The sequence below is a fragment of the Pseudophryne corroboree genome, chromosome 2, assembly GCF_028390025.1.
Source record: "Pseudophryne corroboree isolate aPseCor3 chromosome 2, aPseCor3.hap2, whole genome shotgun sequence".
Lineage (NCBI taxonomy): Eukaryota > Metazoa > Chordata > Amphibia > Anura > Myobatrachidae > Pseudophryne > Pseudophryne corroboree.
Window position 1 is genome coordinate 441,837,562 of NC_086445.1, and position 25,037 is coordinate 441,862,598.

At 46.7% G+C, this 25,037-nt stretch overlaps 2 protein-coding genes across 10 annotated transcripts in view; one reads left to right on the forward strand and one right to left on the reverse strand.

The window, feature by feature from the left end:
- Positions 1 to 25,037, reverse strand: part of NF1 (neurofibromin 1) — a 738,710-nt gene that overhangs the window by 231,686 nt on the left and 481,987 nt on the right. The gene's annotated exons all lie outside the window — the stretch shown is intronic.
- Positions 2,271 to 14,150, forward strand: EVI2A (ecotropic viral integration site 2A). Its single transcript, XM_063957149.1, has 2 exons — positions 2,271 to 2,435; positions 13,269 to 14,150. Exon 2 carries the CDS (start codon positions 13,296 to 13,298, stop codon positions 14,043 to 14,045), a length of 750 nt encoding a protein of 249 aa, XP_063813219.1. The 5' UTR covers positions 2,271 to 2,435; positions 13,269 to 13,295; the 3' UTR covers positions 14,046 to 14,150.

Below are 25,037 nucleotides of genomic sequence, written 5' to 3' on the forward strand. Positions count from 1 at the left end.
AGCATGCGCACGCACGGCAGAACAAGCACGGAGGCCACTATGTGTGGTGTTTGCACGTGATGCGTGTGGGTCTAAAATTTTCGACTTCGACCGTCACTATATTTTTCTTTTACAGTACATGTTCTGTGCTTGCTAAATCTTCAGTTTCATGTCACTGTCACTTTGCCTTCCATGTGTCTGTACTTCTCGTCACTGCCCATACTGCATGTCACTTCCTACCACTGTATCCCCTATTTGTCTGTACCCTTTATGTTACCCATACAGATGTAGCCATGCGCCTCTTTGCTGCGATGACATGCCAAGCTGCAACTATTTGCAGCTGGCGATCACTCCAATAATTCCTAATGGAATAAATGGAGCGATTGCCGGGTTCAAATATTCGCAGCCCAGCATGCCGAGATGCAGCATGCCACATCGCAGCAAGATGAGCATGGATACATCTGTATGTCTCTCATCTGACAAAAATCTGTCATCTGCTACTGCCACATTGTGCGCTATAACCTCCACTGGAACTTCACAGAAATATTTAGCAATGCTGCTGGGGTGCTGTAACGTATAAAGGTCCTATATTCACCCCATTGAAGAGTTGGCACTGATGGAACCCTTGATAAAAGATCATTCTGTAGTGCAGTGGTTCCAAAGCTCAGTCCTCAAGGTACCCCAATGGTCTAGGTTTTAGGCATATCCATTCATAAGCACAAGTGACTTATTTAGTACCTCACCCAGTTTGATTATACCATTTGTACACTAGCATGGATATCCTTAAAACGGGATCCGGATTGAAAGTCGACAGTAACTAGGTCGATCACTATTGGTCGACAGTAACTAGGTCGACGGGGTCTTTAGGTCGACATGTTCTAGGTCGACAGGTCAAAAGATCGACATGAGTTTTTCACAATTTTTTTCTTTTTTTGAACCTTTTCATACTTAACGATCCACGTGGACTACGATTGGAATGGTAATCTGTGCCGAGCGAAGCGGTAGCGGAGCGAAGGCACCATGCCCGAAGCATGGCGAGCGAACGCGGTGCACTAATTGGGGTTCCTGGTCACTCTACGAAGAAAACGACACCAAAATAACATTAAAAACTCATGTCGACCTTTTGACCTGTCGACCTAGAACATGTCGATCTAAAGACCCTGTCGACCTAGACACCCTGTCGACCTAGTTACTGTCGACCAATAGTGGTCGACCTAGACATTGTCGACCTAGTTACTGTCGACTTTCAATACCACACCCCCTTAAAACCTGGACGGTTAGTCTACCTTGAAGACGGAGTTTAGGAAACTCTGCTGTAGTGGATTTTTCTCTTGAAACGTGAATTACACAAAATCAAGATTGGAGATTTATATCAGAATTACACCATGGCTATCTGACTTGCCGGTAACTGGACGCGGTTTCATAAAGACTAAAAATATATGTAAAAAATGCATAAAATTATACTACTGTAAAATGAATTATTGATCTGTGATAATAGAAAACATTCTCAGAGACAGGGAAAAACAATTGTGCTTTATGGACAACACAAAACCTACAATACTAAGAAACTGTCAGCATGGTTCAGCTATTACCAGAATGCAAATTACCAAATGGACATTCGTGTAAATATAATTTATCTGTTAGCTAGCATGTGAGGCTCTAGATAAATGCACACATCCAGGGTCAGACTGGTCCACAGGGGCTAAAGTGAAATCTTCGGTGGGCCCCAGCCCCTCTAAGGGTCAGATACCGGACAAACTATACACTGGGCCCCTGTTAGAGGGCCAGTTAGCTGGCGGAGCAGAACCACCGATAAATATGAGTGCTAGGTTCACTTTTATAAAAACTGCACAAAGATTAACCTAATGGCTAGATCTGGAGTGGCTTGCCACATCTCCCTCTGGTGGGTGTCCACCCCCCTTAAGAATGGGCCCCTTACACTGCATTCCCCAATGGGCACTTTATGCCCCAGGGACACTGCTCACATGTACCAATACAACTTCATTCAAGGAAATCTTTCAAATTGCATTCAGAATTTGTCTCCTTGAGCAACACAGCAAGCATGTCATATCCAATAAGTCCTGTCTAAGTTTTATTTGCTTATGCCTTACAGTTATTGACTCAAGAGAGCACAAACACTCCCTACAATGACCTAATTACCTACGCTAGCTGCATAAGGATAAAACAGTTGTAGAACTTTACTCAGCAGACTTTATCTTGAAGATTACACCATCCACATGACCAATAAAAATAGCCCAAAGCAAAGGGGATAGAGCATGAGCACAAGCAAAACAGGAAATCTGTCATCTCTGTGGTTTTGTGTCAAGGAAACAGAAGCAAGTAAATCTTACTTTTTTCAGAATACAAAGAAATTTCTAACATAAGCAAGGCACCTTCACCCAAGCAAAACGGATCTGATCTGAAGACTTTTAATTTGATTTAAACAGAACATCAAGGTAGGTGAGAGCCACAATTAAACAATTCATGTTAGTGTTCTAGTTATTGATTTATGTGGTGCCAGACTACTCTGCAGTGCTGGACAGAGGGAAGGTGGGAGCACACACACAGGGACACGCAAGGTAGACAAAACAAGTGCAGACATTACAATCTAACGGGAAAAAAAAGGTAATCAGAACTGAGACAGATTGTGACTCAGAGGGCAAATTGGGACAGCAGCGAGGGTGATTGTTTCAGATGACAACTGATCGGACTAAAGACACACTGATGGCCAAATGTAACAATGTTTCTGTCAAGTTGCCACAATATATAAAGCGGTTGTCTTAAAAAACAGAACTGCAAATTTAAATTGTAGTTAAATTACAGAAACATCGGCACTTTAGGCAATCCGCAGGTTTGCATGAGCAATTCACAGATTGCGTTGCACACGAACCATAAAATAAAGCAGCCCAAAACTAAAATAAAAAATAGCTAATTAACTAAGGCTTGTATCAGTACATAGGAAAATACAGCAGGCGTCAAATATTAGAAGTCAAATATTTCTTAACGGAATATGTTTTTATGCACAGATGGGGGTATTATAAAAACTATTTTATATGGCTCACAGGAAACATAGTATACACAACACATTATTAAATAATAGGCAAGTTCTATTCCCTTCACTAAATAGAAGCCAGTCATCTGTCTCTTTACTTTACAGCAGTCATTGTGCTTCCACTATCAGCACAGCTATTTGTCATCTTTTCCCTCAGTACAGCAGCTAGTATCTTACCACACTGTACTAAAGAAAATCAGCCATTGTGCCCCTCCCCAGTTCACACACAATATAGTAGCCACTGCCCCTCTTTAGAAAAGTATCGTGTGCATCTCTGCAGAAGGAAGTAACAGACAGCACATATAGAAAAGCTAGTCTAGTGGTAGCATCTAGTTTACCTTCGTGGAGAGGACCTTTCCCATAACCCCCTGGGTCCATGTCACAATCTATTTGGAATCGTAAAGTGTGGCGAGCGAAGCGAGCCCACGAGGGTCCAATGCTGCATAGAAAAAACAAAAGTACCCCAAACGAACGGAGAATGAAGAAAACATTTAGGAGCTGTAAGGGCAGAAGTTCTCTCCTGCCCTCTCGTTTTGTCACTTCCAGGTCCTGAACACGAAGGTAACAGACTCAATCCTAGTCTAGTGTTGATGGAAATTGTTTTAAACCCAGTGGGCAGAAGTCATTGATGGTACGGCATTGATGGTTGCTTACTGCACATATAGTCTGCACTAGCACATACACAAAACACAGTTTTGAGTACCCATTGGACTCTGTCATCAATATATCAGTTGCTGGCCATCAATGGTGAAACCACTCACTATCAACATCAGACCATTAACAGTCAATGTCTAACACTAAAATAGTCTGCAATTTTTGGCAATCATTGCCACTGGTGTGTGGCCAGCCCTGATACAGTTCTATACGTCTATTACTAGACTAGTAAAATAAATAAAAATAAAAAAGCATAGTCGCATTTTGTCCTATCATACAGTAAACTAAAATATGCAAATGAAAAAATTACATGGGAAAGTGATTGCATGGAATACCATACTGTAGCTGCACAGGTTTATCTAGGGGACCGGTCGCCCCTGGCAAAGTAAGGGACTGTCGCCCCCCATATTTGAAATAGGGAAGGTGCATGTGCAAAAAGGGGCATGATTTTGTGGGAATGGGGCATGACCACACAATAGTACTCCCAATTCAAATTACGTTACACAGTAGTACCCCTTATACACATTATGTCACACACTAGTGCCCCTTACACATCATGCCTACACAGTAATCCTTGTCACACTGTGGAGAAATCAGCAGTGCCTTGTGCGGCCAAGGAGGGACACTGCCCAGCAATGCCTCCCGCAGTCAGGGGGTAAAATTAAATATTAATGGCAGTGAAAAGGTATCTCTGAGCACTTCCTAGTAGTGGTGATGTAGTAATATATAAAAAAAAATAAGATTTTACTTACCGATAAATCTATTTCTCGTAGTCCGTAGTGGATGCTGGGACTCCGTCAGGACCATGGGGAATAGCGGCTCCGCAGGAGACAGGGCACAAAATTTAAAAGTTTGACCACTAGGTGGTGTGTACTGGCTCCTCCCCCTATGACCCTCCTCCAAGCCTCAGTTAGGATACTGTGCCCAGACGAGCGTACACAATAAGGAAGGATTTTGAATCCCGGGTAAGACTCATACCAGCCACACCAATCACACCGTACAACTTGTGATCTGAACCCAGTTAACAGTATGACAAACGTAGGAGCCTCTGAACAGACGGCTCACAACAATAACAACCCGATTTTTTTGTAACAATAACTATGTACAAGTATTGCAGACAATCCGCACTTGGGATGGGCGCCCAGCATCCACTACGGACTACGAGAAATAGATTTATCGGTAAGTAAAATCTTATTTTCTCTGACGTCCTAGTGGATGCTGGGACTCCGTCAGGACCATGGGGATTATACCAAAGCTCCCAAACGGGCGGGAGAGTGCGGATGACTCTGCAGCACCGAATGAGAGAACTCCAGGTCCTCCTTAGCCAGGGTATCAAATTTGTAGAATTTTACAAACGTGTTCTCCCCTGACCACGTAGCTGCTCAAGATGAGCCCACCTTCCTTGTGGAATGGGCCTTGACAGATTTAGGCTGTGGCAGGCCTGCCACAGAATGTGCAAGTTGAATTGTGCTACAAATCCAACGAGCAATCGTCTGCTTAGAAGCAGGAGCACCCAGCTTGTTGGGTGCATACAGTATAAACAGCGAGTCAGATTTTCTGACTCCAGCCGTCCTTGAAATATATATTTTCAATGCTCTGACAACGTCCAGCAACTTGGAATCCTCCAAATCGCTAGTAGCCGCAGGCACCACAATAGGCTGGTTCAGGTGAAACGCTAAAACCACCTTAGGCAGAAAGTGAGGACGCGTCCGCAGTTCTGCCCTGTCCGAATGGAAAATCAGATATGGGCTTTTATACGATAAAGCCGCCAATTCTGACACTCTCCTGGCTGAAGCCAGGGCCAGTAGCATGGTTACTTTCCATGTAAGATATTTCAAATCCACCGATTTGAGTGGCTCAAACAAATGGGATTTGAGAAAATCCAAAACTACATTAAGATCCCACGGTGCCACTGGGGGCACAACCGGGGGCTGTATATGTAGTACTCCTTTTACAAAAGTCTGGACTTCAGGAACTGAAGCCAATTCTTTCTGGAAGAAAATCGACAGGGCCGAAATTTGAACCTTAATGGACCCTAATTTGAGGCCCATAGACAATCCTGTTTGCAGGAAATGTAGGAATCGACCCAGTTGAAATTCCTCCGTCGGGGCCTTCCTGGCCTCACACCACGCAACATATTTTCTCCAAATGCGGTGATAATGTTGTGCAGTCACCTCCTTCCTGGCTTTTACCAGGGTAGGGATGACCTCTTCCGGAATGCCTTTTTCCCTTAGGATTCGGCGTTCAACCGCCATGCCGTCAAACGCAGCCGCGGTAAGTCTTGGAATAGACACGGTCCCTGCTGAAGCAGGTCCCGTCTTAGAGGTAGAGGCCATGGATCTTCCGTGAGCATCTCCTGAAGTTCCGGGTACCAAGTTCTTCTTGGCCAATCCGGAGCCACGAGTATCGTTCTTACTCCCCTTTGCCGTATAATTCTCAGTACTTTTGGTATGAGAGGCAGAGGAGGAAACACATACACTGACTGGTACACCCATGGTGTTACCAGAGCGTCTACAGCTATTGCCTGAGGGTCTCTTGACCTGGCGCAATACCTGTCCAGTTTTTTGTTGAGGCGGGACGCCATCATGTCCACCATTGGTCTTTCCCAATGGACCACAATCATGTGGAAGACTTCTGGATGAAGTCCCCACTCTCCCGGGTGCAGATCGTGTCTGCTGAGGAAGTCTGCTTCCCAGTTGTCCACTCCCGGGATGAACACAGCTGACAGTGCTAACACATGATTTTCTGCCCAGCGGAGAATCCTTGCAGCTTCTGCCATTGCCCTCCTGCTTCTTGTGCCGCCCTGTCTGTTTACGTGGGCGACTGCCGTGATGTTGTCCGACTGAATCAACACCGGCTGACCCTGAAGCAGAGGTTTTGCCAGGCTTAGAGCATTGTAGATTGCTCTTAGCTCCAGTATATTTATGTGAAGAGACGTCTCCAGGCTTGACCACACGCCCTGGAAGTTTCTTCCCTGTGTGACCGCTCCCCAGCCTCTCAGGCTGGCATCCGTGGTCACTAGGACCCAGTTCTGTATGCGGAATCTGCGGCCCTCTAACAGATGAGCACTCTGCAACCACCATAGCAGAGACACTCTTGTCCTTGTGGACAATTTTATCCGCTGATGCATCTGCAGATGCGATCCGGACCATTTGTCCAGCAGATCCCACTGAAAAGTTCGTGCATGGAATCTGCCGAATGGAATCGCTTCGTAAGAAGCTACCATTTTTCCCAGGACTCTTGTGCATTGATGCACAGATACTTTTCCTGGTTTTAGGAGGTTCCTGACTAGATCGGATAACTCCCTGGCTTTCTCCTCCGGAAGAAATACCTTTTTCTGAACAGTGTCCAGAATCATCCCTAGGAACAACAGACGTGTCGTCGGGATCAGTTGGGATTTTGGAAAATTCAGAATCCACCCGTGTTGTTGGAGCACTACTTGGGTTAGTGCTACTCCGACCTCCAGCTGTTCTCTGGATCTTGCCCTTATCAGGAGATCGTCCAAGTAAGGGATAATTAAGACGCCTTCTCTTCGAAGAAGGATCATCATTTCGGCCATTACCTTGGTAAAGACCCGGGGTGCCGTGGACAATCCAAACGGCAGCGTCTGAAACTGATAATGACAGTTTTGGACCACGAACCTGAGGTACCCTTTAGCGTGGAGTAATACCCCTGTCCCTGTTGTAGGAGGGGTACCTTGACTATCACCTGCTGAGAATACAGCTTGTGAATGGCCTCCAATACCGTCGCCCTGTCGGAGGGAGACGTTGGCAAAGCAGACTTTAGGAAACGGCGAGGAGGGGACTTCTCGAATTCCAACCTGTAACCCTGAGATACTACCTGCAGGATCCAGGGGTCCACCTGCGAGTGAGCCCACTGTGCGCTGAAATGTTTGAGGCGACCCCCCACCGCCCCTGAGTCTGCTTGTAAGGTCCCAGCGTCATGCTGACGCCTTTGTAGAAGCCGGGGAGGGCTTCTGCTCCTGGGAAGGAGCTGCTTGTTGCAGTCTCTTACCCTTTCCTTTGCCTCGGGGCAAATAGGAATGTCCTTTTGCTCGTTTGTTCTTATAGGAACGAAAGGACTGCGGCTGAAAAGCCTGCGGCTTTTTCTGCTGGGAGGTGAGCTGGGGTAAAAAGGTGGATTTTCCGGCCGTTGCCGTGGCCACCAGATCCGATAGACCGACCCCAAATAATTCCTCCCCCTTATACGGCAATACTTCCATATGTCGTTTGGAATCCGCATCACCTGACCACTGGCGCGTCCATAAACTTCTTCTGGCAGATATGGACATCGCACTTACTCTTGATGCCAGAGTGCAAATATCTCTCTGTGCATCTCGCATATAAAGAAATGCATCCTTTAACTGCTCTATAGTCAGTAAAATACTGTCCCTATCCAGGGTATCAATATTTTCAGACAGTGACTCCGACCAAGCCACGCCAGCACTGCACATCCAGGCTGAGGCGATTGCTGGTCTCAGTATAACACCCGTATGTGTGTATATACTTTTTAATGTATTCTCCAGCCTCCTATCAGCTGGATCCTTGAGGGCGGCCGTATCAGGAGACGGTAACGCCACTTGCTTTGATAAGCGTGTGAGCGCCTTATCCACCCTAGGAGGTGTTTCCCAGCGCGCCCTAACCTCTGGCGGGAAAGGGTATAATGCCAATAACTTCTTTGAAATTAGCAGTTTTCTATCTGGGGTAACCCACGCTTCATCACACACTTCATTCAGTTCCTCTGATTCAGGAAAAACTATCGGTAGTTTTTTCACACCCCACATAATACCCCTTTTTGTGGTACTTGCAGTATCAGAGATATGCAAAGCCTCCTTCATTGCCGTGATCATATAACGTGTGGCCCTACTGGAAAATACGTTTGTTTCTTCACCGTCGACACTGGATTCAGTGTCAGTGTCTGGGTCTGTGTCGACCGACTGAGGTAAAGGGCGTTTTACAGCCCCTGACGGTGTCTGAGACGCCTGGACAGGTACTAACTGGTTTGCCGGCTGTCTCATGTCGTCAACCGACTTTTGTAGCGTGCTGACACTATCCCGTAATTCCATAAACAAAGCCATCCATTCTGGTGTCGACTCCCTAGGGGGTGACATCACCATTACAGGCAATTGCTCCGCCTCCACGCCAACATCGTCCTCATACATGTCGACACACACGTACCGACACACAGCAGACACACAGGGAATGCTCTGATAGAAGACAGGACCCCACTAGCCCTTTGGGGAGACAGAGGGAGAGTTTGCCAGCACACACCCAAGCGCTATAAATATATATAGGGACAACCTTAATAAGTGTGTTCCCTTTATAGCAGCTCAAATATTATAAAAATCGCCAATAAGTGCCCCCCCTCTCTGTTTTTACCCTGTTTCTGTAGTGCAGTGCAAGGGAGAGTCCTGGGAGCCTTCCTCGCAGCGGAGCTGGGCAGGAAAATGGCGCTGTGTGCTGAGGAGAATAGGCCCCGCCCCCTTTTCGGCAGGCTTCTTCTCCCGGTTTTTTGGGAACCTGGCAGGGGTTAAATACATCCATATAGCCCCAGGGGCTATATGTGATATATTTTAGCCAGAATAGGTATATTACATTGCTGCCCAGGGCGCCCCCCCCAGCGCCCTGCACCCTCAGTGACCGCTGGTGTGAAGTGTGCGGAGAGCAATGGCGCACAGCTGCAGTGCTGTGCGCTACCTCATGAAGACTGAGACGTCTTCTGCCGCCGGTTTCTGGACCTCTTCTCTATTCGGCATCTGCAAGGGGGTCGGCGGCGCGGCTCCGGTGACCCATCCAGGCTGTACCTGTGATCGTCCCTCTGGAGCTAGTGTCCAGTAGCCTACGAAGCAAATCCATCCTGCACGCAGGTGAGTTCACTTCTTCTCCCCTAAGTCCCTCGTTGCAGTGAGCCTGTTGCCAGCAGGACTCACTGAAAATAAAAAACCTAACAAACTTTTTCTAAGCAGCTCTTTAGGAGAGCCACCTAGATTGCACCCTGCTCGGACGGGCACAAAAACCTAACTGAGGCTTGGAGGAGGGTCATAGGGGGAGGAGCCAGTACACACCACCTAGTGGTCAAACTTTTAAATTTTGTGCCCTGTCTCCTGCGGAGCCGCTATTCCCCATGGTCCTGACGGAGTCCCAGCATCCACTAGGACGTCAGAGAAATAGCATTCTAGTAGTTTATTTTGAGATTCTTCACTGTGGTGCATTGTGGTGCCGAACACCAGTGCCAGCTCTTGGCTGCTGTGCGAACCACCAGCCCAGGCACTGCCACTACTATGTGATTCCACTCCCTAGCCAAGGGTGGCACCAAGCAGCGCCCCCCTCCTCGGCCAGTGCACCTGGTGAGTGCCATCCTGGCCAATGGGTAGATAACCTCCTGTCCCCAGCACATAGCCGTAGCCTCAATCCCGCTACCAGCACATAGCCGTAGTCTCCATCCCCCTCCCAGCACATAGCCGTAATCTCCATTCCCCTCCCAGCACATAGCCTTCATCTCCCTACCAGCACATAGCCATGGTCTCCCCCCTCCCTGCACATAGCCATGGTCTCCCCCCTCCCTGCACATAGTCCTCTCCCCTCCCAGCACATAGCAGTGATCGCAAAAACGCGCTATTGCGCGTATTTTACCCTGAAACTGTCACCTGGGACCCACTTTTAGAAAATGAGCGGGTCCCATAGGACGCGCTCATTCTAGATCTGTGTGTCAGCGCCCTAACCAATCAGCGGCACACAGGAGGTGACTGGCTTCTTCCCCAGCCAGTCACCTCCTGTAGTCTCCAGAGCCTGCGGTGTCTCCCTCTCATTGGCCGCCAGTCCGGCACGCTGCGGCTTTGAATCCTCCTCCCGCTGCGCTCTGATCCTAGGCACCGCTGCCAGCACGTATGCTGGCATGTATCTGTGCTGCAGCACTGGCAGAGACTGGCCCCGCTCACCCAGCAGTGTCACCAGCGCCCTCCTCCTATGCAACGGTGAGTGCCGCTCGAGTCTGTCACTGCTCCATGCTGTGCTGTGTCCATGCTGAGAGACAGCATGATACTCTGTGCCCTTGCACTATCCCGGCCGGCATGCCTCACCTATAGACTGTGCCCCTGCATGGTAAGATGGGAGCGCTGCAGGGGGAAGGGGCACTAGGGATTGTGTGTGCTGCGGGGGAGCGCCGGTGACAATGTGCTGCGGGGGGGGGGGGGGGGGGGGGGGGGGGGGGGGAGCGCAGCAGACTATATGTGCTCTCCGGCAGGGGATGTCAGGGCTGAGAGCTGGTGCCTATGTATGTGCTGCGGGGCAGGGGGGAGTGAGCGCCGGTGACTTTTTGTGTGTTGTGCGGGGGGAGAGGTGAGAGTTGGTTGCTTTATATGTGCTGGGTGGGAGGTTTAGAGCAGGCTCCTACATATGTCACACTGGGCTCAGTGGCCTTCGCTGCAGCACCAGCGCAGGAAGAGGACCAGAGCTGCTGCACTACATGTCAGTCATCACTCCTCCCCTCGGCACCCCCACTGACACCCGTGATGACTGTGGACACCCCATTCCCTTGCTGACACCCGCGATCACCCCCTCCACTGACACATGCGATGACTATGGACACCCCCTTCCCGCGCAATCACTGTGGACACCACCCTCCCCCGCTGACACCCGCAATGACTGTAGACACCCCCTCCACTGACACCCACGATCACTGTGTCTGGGGATGACAACGGGGGGATCCGAGATGGTGGCTACAATGTGTCTAAATGGTCACCTGGTGCAATGTGTATAACGCGCTGTACCTGGTGCAATGTGTATAACGCGCTGTACCTGGTGCAATGTGTATAACGCGCTGTACCTGGCGCAATGTGTATAACGCGCTGTGCCTGGCGCAATGTGTATAACGCGCTGTGCCTGGCGCAATGTGTATAACGTGCTCTGCCTGGCGCAATGTGTATAACGTGCTCTGCCTGGCGCAATGTGTATAACGTGCTCTGCCTGGCGCAATGTGTATAATGTGCTCTGCCTGGCGCAATGTGTCTAACGTGCTCTGCCTGGCGCAATGTGTATAACGTGCTCTGCCTGGCGCAATGTGTGTAACGTGCTCTGCCTGGCGCAATATGTATAACATGCTCTGCCTGGCGCAATATGTATAACATGCTGTACCTGGAGCAAAGTGTAGAATATGCACTATCTGGCGCAATATGTATAAAGTGCTCTACCTGGCGCAGTGTGTATAGGAGGTTCTACCTGGTGCAATGTGTATAAGCGGCACTACTGTGTGGTGTAATGTGAATTGGCACTATTATGTGGTCACGCCCCGTCCCCATGAAGCCATGCCCCTAAAATTTTGTGGCGCGCACTGCCTATCCTTTACTGTCTGGGAGGTGGAACACCAATTCACTTTCTGCCTAAGGGCACCAAAATGTCTTGTTACACGTCTGGTGCAGGGTGTCCTGCATGCTACACAGCCCAGCAGCATTGTCGCCCCTTCCCCCCCACCTTGCAACACTTTTGTAGTGTCCAAACAAGATTAAGATTAATACGAACCTTCATTCCGATAGTACCCAGAAAAAGACTGGTAGGACCCCAATTATTAAAAGTGAGGGGTCCCTGGGACCCACTTTTTTTTTGGCTCAGCGCGATCACTGCATAGTCTCCACCCTCCCTGCATATAGTCTTCTCCCCTCCCTGCATACAGTCCTCTCCCCACCCAGTACATAGTCTTCCCCTCCCTGCATATAGTCCTTTCCCCTGTGATGAGCTGGGCATCGTCTGGGCTGGAGGATTGCACAGTACGTAGGCAGGAACACCACACTTCGGCACCGCACCTCACTTCGTGAAAAAGGTGAAAGTATACTACAGCTCCCAGCAACCCTTGATGCCAGGAGTTCCCGACAGCAAGGGCTGCTGGGAACTGTAGCTTACTTTCATATTCTTCACTAGTGCATTGCTGAACACCGGCACCTGTTCCTGCCTACTGTGAGATCCTCCAGCACAGGCGATGCCACGACTAAGTGATTCCACCCATTGGCCGAGGGTGGCACTGCCGGGTGGCGTCCCCTCCTCAGCTGGCGCCCCTGGTGAGTACCATCCTGGCCAGTGGGTCAATACGCCCCTGTGTAGCTGTTCAAACAAGTCAGTCATCAGGCCTCATCCTTCGGGAATAAGAAAGAATGCATAGCACATACAGGCTTACTTCATACACACTTAAAACATTTTCACTTTTTCTGTTTGGTAAAATGTACAATGCATACTTTAAGCAACAGAAAAACATTATTGGAGAACACACACAACAGCACAAAGTGAATGTACAAACTCTGTAGATACTAGAAACCCTGATGCTCACAGTTCTGTTGCAGCAATGTTAACCTTTGTGTCCCTTGCATGCCATGATAGATTTACAAAACAGTACTCCTGATGACAGTCTTTAAGAAAGTATGGCAGAATTGTATACTAGTCTATATTTGTTTTCAACTATTAAGCAAGAGCAGTATTATAAATCATATTTGGAAAATCCCTTATCCAAAATGGTATAGTTTTACCCTTTGTAAAGTATGGACATGGTAGTAAAACTAGTTTTATGGCTGCCAATAACCGTTATCTGTATTCAGCAGATAATCTACAACTACCGAGACACTGGCATGAAGATGATGCAGTTTTCTCTACATCTTGTAATACTGTTTGTTGCCTTCAGTTGTAAAGCAGAAGTAAACCAGACAGATTTTGATGGTCTCAACAGTGAGACAATTTCGACATATATAAAAAACTCTTCTGATGTTCAAAGCTACTCCTTTGGTGATAAAAATTCTATACATGTAAGTAAAAATAGAAATCTGCTAATAAAACAGGGCTCCAGAACAACTGAAAGCACACGGATGACAACAGTCACACATAAAATGGCACCATTAACCACTGGAACAGAGCAAAGTAGCAAAACCCATACCATGAACATCATTTCCAACAATAGATGTACCTGGAAAGAGGAGAAATATAAGACTGGAATAATGATATGTATCATTATAATAGCGCTGTTAGTGCTGATTTGTGCAGTGTTGATCATATGCTCGGTGGCACTGGCAAATAAAATATCCAGACTTAAAAAGAAGCTCACACAAACAAAGCGTCAGGCAAGGAGCAATGGAGACTTTCTAAGTGCTTCCAGTATTCTGTGGCCAACGGGAATGGAAACATGGCAAAGAAAAGCTCAGGCAGCAATGGAAACCATGGATGAGATTGCTTTGGGAGATACAAGTAACTCCTCTGACGATGAGAAACACAAGCTCATGGCAACTCAAGCACTAGAAAAATCAATAGAGACTAAAATGGAGGACAAAACCACAGACTCAACAACTGATGAAATCATTACAACAGTATCCACAGTCGAAGTCTAATATTATTTTATGTTGATACGAATTTTATCAAATGAGATCATTAACCTGAAAAAATCTAGTAATACATGTTGTGTACAATATAAATAAAACATCTTTTTGTCATTATTATGCTTATATAGACCCAGATTTATCAAAGTTTAATGATAAAGTGCCAACCAATAAGAAGTCACTTTACAGGCTGTATTTGAAAAATGACAGGTGCTCACTGGTTGGTACTTTATGCCTCTCCAAGCTTTGATAAAGCTAGGCCATAGACAGTAAGTATTAATGTTATTAGGGATAACCATCCTTTAACCAACTTGATAGTTAACTTTGACGGTATAAAACTATCTGCAAGGGAACCAACAATTGGTTTCACCCACCGATGGTCATAAGTGCTTTCCTATTCAAGGGGATGTGGGCCAATCACAGCCTGGGGGTGGAGCTATGCTCAGTGTCCCGGATTCTTGTAGGGAAAAAAAACCCTCCAAAAAAACTGATGGTACTGCACCATAGATGGCAGGAAACAATTTGGTTCTCCACCATCGATGGCAAAAGTATTTAACATCAGGTATAGACCATCAATGATTTTGAATCATCAATGGTCATCCCTAGTTGCTATTATTGTCAAAGTGGTTAGCCTTGTGACTAGCAATACAACAGACTATGTGGTCTATTTACTAAGCCTTGGACGGAGATAAAGGGGATGGAAATAAAGTACCAGTCAACCAGCTCCTGTCATTTTTCAAACCAAGCCTGTGACATGGTGGTTAGGAGATGATTAGCTGGTACTTTATCCCCATCCACTTTATCATCACCCATGGCTTAGTAAATAGACCCCTATATATCAAAGATTAATCAGTTGCCATCAACACATCATGAGTTGAAAACGGTTATGCTGATGGTAAAACTATAATTTGCAAATTATTGACTCTTTGGTACAAAAAGTTAACTAGTGTTCACTCTAGGTGCTGATCAGTGAGGAGGGCATATTTTAATTTTGAAGGGCAATACATCACATCTAAAATATGCCCTCCTCACTGATCAGCACCCTTCACCTAGAGTGAACAGTATTAAATGACACAGACTTTGTAATGACTTTACAGTTTGAATTTAATCATTTTATATCATGTATTTTACACAGATATGAGGGTGTTTGACTCATTTTTTATCAAACTGAGTGGATCCCACAGGACACGCTCCAGACAACAGGATATGGCCGTCTCACCTTATCCAATCACTAAGGGGCATTGCTCACTGATTTGTCGGTACAGGAGGAAGAGACTACCTCTCTCTCATTCTGTTCCCATATATTGCACAGAATGAAATGGTATGATGCAGCGCTCAACCTTCAGATAATATCATTTTAATCTGTAATCATTAAGGCTGGTCACCTTAGTTGCAGCAGCTCGCCAAAACATTAAGTACTCAGTGCACTGGTGTACTATATCTCTATCATTGCACAGAATGCCAGACAAACTGGGACCATCCATTGGTGTACCTCCATTGGGGAGGGGGGGTTATGTTGTGGTTTGCTGGTATGTGTGTTGTAGGAGCAGATCACCATGTGTGTATGGTGGTTGACATGGAGTGCTGCTTGTTGAAGGCCCCAGCTGCCAGAGGTAGGGTATGGTCTCTAGCTGGTATGCACTACTTGCTGCAAGTGGAGGAAGTAGGTTGGGTTGCTTTTTGTTCTCTCATGTGGAGTTCAATTCATTGCCTTCCTGGTTGTGCAGGGATACAGCCCTCCTTCCCAGGATCAGTTCTGGGGATGTCTTCTGCTAACCTCTACTGCATATAATTTGATTATGACATCCGTGGGTCTGGCAGGGGTTATGGAAACTATTTTATTGCATTTAGATTTGTCTAAATAGAAGTTGCACAACCTAAAATACATGCAGCTTACTGACAGGACATCGAGGCTTCCATACATATTGTGATGTGGATATCTAACACAACACAATGTGATGTGGATGTATAACGTGACCGAGGTGTGTGTACATACAGATATGCCCTGGTACACTTGCCGCAGTCACGTCAAACTGCTTTTCTCTGCGCGACAGGCATTGTGTATTGAGGACAATTGAATGAGGGAACATCTGTATATGTATGCCAAATCTCCCCCTCCCCCCCCAGCTTTCCCTGTCCAACCCAATGTTTACTATCACCTAACATGCACAGCGAGCGCAGTTGGTGAAGGGGCGTACGCCACGAACATTAGGTTTTGATGGATATGTGCCTCAGCCGCAATTAGGTCAACATGCAAATATGCGTGAAGGCCTAATTACATAAATATATATATATATATATATATATATATATATATATATATATATATATATAAAATAAGAATTTACTCACCGGTAATTCTATTTCTCGTAGTCCGTAGTGGATGCTGGGAACTCCGTAAGGACCATGGGGAATAGCGGGCTCCGAAGGAGACTGGGCACTCTAAGAAAGAATTAGGACTACCTGGTGTGCACTGGCTCCTCCCTCTATGCCCCTCCTCCAGACCTCAGTTAGGGAAACTGTGCCCGGAAGAGCAGACACAAAAAGGAAGGGATTTGGAATCCCGGGTAAGACTCATACCAGCCACACCAATCACACACCGTACAACTGGTGATACTATATCCAGTTAACAGTATGAACAACAACTGAGCCTCACGAACAGATGGCTCAGAACAATAACCCTTTAGTTAGGCAATAACTATATACAAGTATTGCAGACAATCCGCACTTGGGATGGGCGCCCAGCATCCACTACGGACTACGAGAAATAGAATTACCGGTGAGTAAATTCTTATTTTCTCTGACGTCCTAGTGGATGCTGGGAACTCCGTAAGGACCATGGGGATTATACCAAAGCTCCCAAACGGGCGGGAGAGTGCGGATGACTCTGCAGCACCGAATGAGCAAACTCAAGGTCCTCCTCAGCCAGGGTATCAAACTTGTAGAATTTTGCAAATGTGTTTGAATCCGACCAAGTAGCAGCTCGGCAAAGTTGTAAAGCCGAGACCCCTCGGGCAGCCGCCCAAGAAGAGCCCACTTTCCTCGTGGAATGGGCATTTACAGATTTAGGATGCGGCAGTCCAGCCGCAGAATGTGCAAGTTGAATCGTGCTACAGATCCAGCGAGCAATAGTCTGCTTAGAAGCAAGAGCACCCAGCTTGTTGGGTGCATACAGGATAAATAGCGAGTCAGTTTTCCTGACTCCAGCCGTCCTGGAAACATAATTTTTCAGGGCCCTGACTACGTCCAGGAACTTGGAATCCTCCAAGTCCCGAGTAGCCGCAGGCACCACAATAGGTTGGTTCACATGAAAAGCTGAAACCACCTTAGGAAGGAATTGGGAACGAGTCCTCAATTCCGCCCTATCCATATGAAAAATCAGATAAGGGCTTTTTCATGACAAAGCCGCCAATTCTGATACACGCCTGGCCGACGCCAAGGCCAACAGCATGACCACTTTCCACGTGAGGTATTTTAGCTCCACGGTTTTAAGTGGCTCAAACCAATGCGACTTTAGGAAATCCAACACCACGTTGAGATCCCACGGTGCCACTGGAGGCACAAAAGGGGGCTGAATATGCAGCACTCCTTTAACAAAAGTCTGAACTTCAGGCAGTGAAGCCAGTTCTTTTTGGAAGAAAATCGACAGAGCCGAGATCTGGACCTTAATGGAACCCAATTTTAGGCCCATAGTCACTCCTGACTGTAGGAAGTGCAGAAATCGACCGAGCTGAAATTCCTCCGTTGGGGCCTTCCTGGCCTCACACCAAGCAACACTTTTTCGCCATATGCGGTGATAATGTCTTACGGTCACATCTTTCCTAGCTTTAATCAGCGTAGGAATGACTTCCTCCGGAATGCCCTTTTCTATTAGGATCCGGTGTTCAACAGCCATGCCGTCAAACGCAGCCGCGGTAGGTCTTGGAACAGACAGGGCCCCTGCTGCAGCAGGTCCTGTCTGAGCGGCAGAGGCCATGGGTCCTCTGAGATCATTTCTTGAAGTTCTGGGTACCAAGCTCTTCTTGGCCAATCCGGAACCACAAGTATAGCTCTTACTCCTCTCCTTCTTATTATTCTCAGTACCTTGGGTATGAGAGGCAGAGGAGGGAACACATAAACCGACTGGTACACCCACGGTGTCACTAGAGCGTCCACAGCTATCGCCTGAGGGTCCAATGACCTGGTGCAATATCTTTTAAGCTTTTTGTTGAGGCGGGACGCCATCATGTCCACCTGTGGCCTTTCCCAACGGTGTACAATCATTTGGAAGACTTCTGGATGAAGTCCCCACTCTCCCGGGTGGAGGTCGTGCCTGCTGAGGAAGTCTGCTTCCCAGTTGTCCACTCCCGGAATGACAGTGCTAACACATGATTTTCCGCCCATCGGAGAATCCTTGTGGCTTCTGCCATCGCCATCCTGTTTCTTGTGCCGCCCTGACGGTTTACATGGGCGACCGCCGTGATGTTGTCTGACTGGATCAGCACCGGCTGGTGTTGAAGCAGGGGTCTTGCCAGACTTAGGGCATTGTAAATGGCCCTTAGTTCCAGAATATTTATGTGTAGGGAAGTCTTCTGACTCGTCCATAGTCCTTGGAAGTTTCTTCCCTGTGTGACTGCCCCCCAACCTCGAAGGCTGGCATCCGTGGTCACCAGGACCCAGTCCTGTATGCCGAATCTGCGGCCCTCTAGAAGATGAGCACTCTGCAGCCACCACAACAGCGACACCCTGGTCCTTGGAGACGGGGTTATCAGCCGTTGCATCTGAAGATGCGATCCGGACCACTTGTCCAACAGATCCCACTGAAAGATCCTTGCATGGAACCTTCCGAATGGAATTGCTTCGTAAGAAGCTACCATCTTTCCCAGGACTCGCGTGCAGTGGTGCACCGACACCTGTTTTGGTTTTAGGAGGTCTCTGACTAGAGATGACAACTCCTTGGTCTTCTCCTCCGGGAGAAACACCTTTATCTGTTCTGTGTCCAGAACCATCCCCAGGAACAGTAGACGCGTTGTAGGAACCAGCTGCGACTTTGGAATATTCAGGATCCAGCCGTGCTGCTGTAGCACTTCCCGAGCTAGTGCTACTCCGATCAACAACTGTTCCCTGGACCTCGCCTTTATAAGGAGATCGTCCAAGTACGGGATAATTATAACTCCCTTTTTTCGAAGGAGTATCATCATTTCGGCCATTACCTTGGTAAATACCCTCTGTGCCGTGGACAGACCAAACGGCAACGTCTGGAATTGGTAATGACAGTCCTGTACCACAAATCTGAGGTACTCCTGGTGAGGAGGGTAAATGGGGACATGCAGGTAAGCATCCTTGACGTCCAGTGATACCATGTAATCCCCTTGGTCCAGGCTTGCAATAACCGCCCTGAGCGATTCCATTTTGAACTTGAACCTTCTTATATAAGTGTTCAAGGATTTCAAATTTAAAATGGGTCTCACCGAACCGTCCGGTTTCGGTACCACAAACATTGTGGAATAGTAACCCCGTCCCTGTTGAAGGAGGGGTACTTTGGTTATCACCTGCTGGGAGTACAGCTTGTGAATCGCCTCCAGCACCGCCTCCCTGTCTGGGGGAGTAGTTGGCAAGGCTGATTTGAGGAAACGGCGAGGGGGAGACGTCTCGAATTCCAGCTTGTACCCCTGAGATACCACTTGTAGAATCCAGGGATCCACCCGTGAGCGAACCCACTGGTCGCTGAAGTTCCGGAGACGGGCCCCCACCGCACCTGGCTCCACCTGTGGAGCCCCAGCGTCATGCGGTGGACTTAGAGGAAGCGGGAGAGGACTTTTGTTCCTGGGAACTTGCTGTTTGGTGCAGCTTTTTCCCCCTACCTCTGCCTCTGGGCAGAAAGGACGCGCCTTTAACCCGCTTGCCTTTCTGGGGCCGAAAGGACTGTACCTGATAATACGGTGCTTTCTTTGGCTGTGAGGGAACATGGGGTAAAAATGTCAACTTCCCAGCCGTCGCTGTGGAAACAAGGTCCGAGAGACCATCCCCAAACAATTCCTCACCCTTGTAAGGCAAAACCTCCATGTGCCTTTTAGAATCTGCATCACCTGTCCACTGCCGAGTCCATAATACTCTCCTGGCAGAAATGGACATTGCATTTATTCTAGATGCCAGTTGGCAAATATCCATCTGTGCATCTCTCATGTATAAGACTACGTCTTTAATATGCTCTACAGTTAGCAATATAGTGTCCCTGTCAAGGGTATCAATGTTATCAGACAGGGAATCTGACCACGCAGCTGCAGCACTGCACATCCATGCTGATGCAATAGCCGGTCTCAGTATAATACCCGAGTGTGTATATACAGACTTCAGGATAGCCTCCTGCTTTCTATCCGCAGGCTCCTTTAGGGCAGCCGTATCCGGAGACGGTAGTGCCACCTTCTTTGACAAGCGTGTGAGCGCTTTATCCACCCTAGGGGATGTCTCCCAACGTATCCTATCCTCTGGCGGGAAAGGGTACGCCCTTAGTAACTTTTTGGAAATTACCAGTTTCTTATCGGGGGAAACCCACGCTTCATCACACACTTCATTTAACTCTTCAGAAGGGGGAAAAACCACAGGTTGCTTTTTCTCCCCAAACATAATACCCTTTTTTGTGGTACCAGGGTTAATGTCAGAAATGTGCAACACATTTTTCATTGCCGTAATCATGTAACGGATGGCCCTATTGGAATGTACACTAGTCTCATCGTCGTCGACACTGGAGTCAGTATCCGTGTCGACATCTGTGTCTGCCATCTGAGGTAGCGGGCGTTTTTGAGCCCCTGATGGCTTTTGAGACGCCTGGGCAGGCACGGACTGAGAAGCCGGCTGTCCCACATCTGCTGTGTCATCAAACCTCTTATGTAAGGAGTTGACACTGTCACGTAATTCCTTCCACATATCCATCCACTCAGGTGTCGACCCCGCAGGGGGTGACATCACATTTATCGGCACCTGCTCCGCCTCCACATAAGCCTCCTCATCAAACATGTCGACACAGCCGTACCGACACTCCGCACACACACAGGGAATGCTCTGACTGAGGACAGGACCCCACAAAGTCCTTTGGGGAGACAGAGACAGAGTATGCCAGCACACACCACAGCGCTATAAATCACAGGGATGTACACTATAATGAGTGATATTACCCTATAGCAGCTATATATATATATATATATATATATATATATATATATATATATAAAAACAAATACTCTCCCTCTGTGCTTTTACACAACAAGAAAATGGGGAATATAGATATGGCTGCCCAAATTCCGCTAAGACCCTTGTTAGGAGGGACTAAAAATAGAAATATGTAGCAATAGAGGAATAGGCGCCCTTGGGATATACTTCCTCCCAATAATAAATAGGATTCAGCAGGAATCTCTAGACATGTATAAGTATATGTTTGCTCAATATCTTAGAGCATAAAAATCACATTAACATGTTCCAAACAATTATACAGAGGACAAGTAGAATAACTTTTACAGACTCCTCCTTCTCCTTATAACAAATTTGTTACACCAATCTCCAAACTTGCTATAAGGAGAAGGAGGAGTCTGTAAAAGTTATTCTACTTGTCCTCTGTATAATTGTTTGGTGTCATTTGTTAAGGATGGATACTTAATTCTCTGTACCATTGCTTGTGTTTTTATGTTTTAATACATTTTATATGGAACATGTTAATGTGATTTTTATGCTCTAAGATATTGAGCAAACATATACTTATACATGTCTAGAGATTCCTGCTGAATCCTATTTATTATTGGGAGGAAGTATATCCCAAGGGCGCCTATTCCTCTATTGCTACATATATATATATATATATATATATATATATATATATATATATACATATATATATATATATATATATATAGTATTTGCACCTAAATTTAGTGCCCCCCCTCTCTTTTTTTACCCTATTGAGCCTGGAAACTGCAGGGGAGAGCCTGGGGAGCGTCCTTCCAGCGGAGCTGTGAGAGGAAATGGCGCCAGTGTGCTGAGGGAGATAGCCCCGCCCCCTTCACGGCGGACTTCTCCCGCTTTTTTTATGGATATATGGCAGGGGATTTTACACATATATAGTCTTAATGACTATATTATGTGTATTTTTTGCCAATGTAAGGTAATCTTATTGCAGCCCAGGGCGCCCCCCCCCCCCCCCAGCGCCCTGCACCCATCAGTGACCAGAGTGTGAGGTGTGCATGGGGAGCAATGGCGCAAAGCTGCAGTGCTGTGCGCTACCTTAATGAAGACCGGAGTCTTCAGCCGCCGATTTCCTGGACGTTCTTCTTGCTTCTGGCTCTGCAAGGGGGACGGCGGCGCGGCTCCGGGACCGGACGACCGAAGCTGGGCCTGTGTTCGATCCCTCTGGAGCTAATGGTGTCCAGTAGCCTAGAAGCCCAAGCTAGCTGCAAGCAGGTAGGTTCGCTTCTCTCCCCTAAGTCCCTCGTAGCAGTGAGTCTGTTGCCAGCAGATCTCACTGAAAATAAAAAACCTAAATATACTTTCTTTCAGGAGAGCCCCTAGTGTGCATCCAGCTCGAGCCAGGCACAGATTCTAACTGAGATCTGGAGGAGGGGCATAGAGGGAGGAGCCAGTGCACACCAGGTAGTCCTAATTCTTTCTTAGAGTGCCCAGTCTCCTTCGGAGCCCGCTATTCCCCATGGTCCTTACGGAGTTCCCAGCATCCACTAGGACGTCAGAGAAATATATATATATATATATATATATATATATAAAATTAAAAACGTATACCGACTATGCCTAGGTGTAACTCTTGCAATGGTTGTGTCAACTGCAAGTTAACATGGGGTCCCCAGTTAGAAGACAATAGCTGGTGCCAACTACTTCATTTCCTGAAACTACTTAATTCTGAGTGTAAGAGTTGCAGCGCCTCCTTTCTGGTTAAGGTCACTGGATCGCCTTGAGCGCATGCTTTGGATCGGGAATACTCGATTGCTGGCAGGAGCATTGATTCAGGACGTTCAACACGAGACAGTTAGCGGATAAATATTAATCTTTGTTTCTTGACACTTATACGTACTTTATTACTGTGTATTACTGACTTGGAGATTGAAGTTATAACTTTATATGCGGCACTTTCCCAGTTTTACACATGCATGTGGCACAGCCATAATCCAGCACTTTGTCAATTTATCCAATTTCTACTGGTTAGTTAAAATAGGTCACGTAGCTCAACAAAAATCTATAATCTAATTTCTACATTATCAAATAAATTTTTGTATCATATACAGTGTCATACTATGCAATACGTAGTATACTGTGAGTTGTAGGTATGAGAAATGACAAAGACCCAACCACATGCTTTAATGTAAAGTTTTTTTACCCACTACTGATACATTTTACTAATGCTTTATTCCCCACTCCAAAGCTCGGGAGCAGTTCATCGATAAAAGATTATGTGGTAGATTACTAAAGCTCCTAAAATGGACATGGTGGTACTGCCCATAGCAACCAGACTCTACATTGCTCTACTGCATCGTAGAAAATGATAGACAGAATCGGATTGGTTGCTATGGGCAACATCACCACGTGTATGTTCTAGAAGCTTTTGTAAATTCTACCCCTATGTCTTCTGAAGTCTCTACTCCTCACGCTCTCTTTCCTGAATCAGTATTGCTGGAATCACTTAAACCTGAAACACACCTGCAATACTTCTAAGTAAATATCTACTAATGTCTGTTAACCATAATTGGATACAATGCTGACCTAGTTTTTCTTTGATAAATAGTGGCAAACTGCTCTAATCAAGCTGGTAACAATCCTCAGGTGCTGCGGGAGGGGGTTACTCTAGACAAGAAAAACAAAAGGGATTTTTCCCACGCACTCTGCTGGCTGTTAGTAAGAAGAACTATATACTATGTAATAATAGAAAATTTAGAGCTCTTTGTTACATGTTTTGCAAAAGATATGATAAGCCTCCAGGCCACTTCACGGCTGCTCTATTACTGGAGGTCCCTAACTAAGCATAAGTCCAGGGCTTGGACACCACAAAGTCGGTTCAGGCCCGACCACCCTAGGGCAGCACACCATTGAAATACTAAAGTGTTAATATGTGTTAAGAAAGAAGCAGAAGCTATGGGTTAGAAAGTGCTACAAAAATAAGGGTGTTAATAAAATACTCAAAAGAGTAATATTAGTGAAAAAATAGGAGTGTTACATAAGTGCTAAATACACTGCTCAAAAAAATAAAGGGAACACTAAAATAACACATCCTAGATCTGAATGAATGAACTATTCTTATTAAATACTTTGTTCTTTACATAGTTGAATGTGCTGACAACAAAATCACACAAAAAATAAGATTTTACTCACCGGTAAATCTATTTCTCGTAGTCCGTAGGGGATGCTGGGGACTCCGTAAGGACCATGGGGAATAGACAGGCTCCGCAGGAGACTGGGCACTCTAAGAAAGATTTAGTACTACTGGTGTGCACTGGCTCCTCCCTCTATGCCCCTCCTTCAGACCTCAATTAAGGAAACTGTGCCCGGAAGAGCTGACATTACAAGGAAAGGATTTTGGAATCCAGGGTAAGACTCTTACCAGCCACACCAATCACACCGTATAACTTGTGATAACTTACCCAGTCAACAGTATGAACAACAATAGAGCATCAACAATGGATGCAAACATAACGTAACCCTTTATTAAGCAATAACTATATACACGTATTGCAGAAAGTGCGCACTTGGGATGGGCGGCCAGCATCCACTACGGACTACGAGAAATAGATTTACCGGTGAGTAAAATCTTATTTTCTCTAACGTCCTAGTGGATGCTGGGGACTCCGTAAGGACCATGGGGATTATACCAAAGCTCCCAAACGGGCGGGAGAGTGCGGATGACTCTGCAGCACCGAATGGGCAAACACAAGGTCCTCCTCAGCCAGGGTATCAAACTTGTAGAACTTAGCAAATGTGTTTGAACCCAACCAAGTAGCTGCTCGGCAAAGCTGTAATGCCGAGACCCCT

What these genes read in the sequence shown, in the direction of transcription:
- EVI2A (XM_063957149.1), top strand. Translation starts at nt 13,296, where the DNA reads ATGAAGATGATGCAGTTTTCTCTACATCTTGTAATACTGTTTGTTGCC.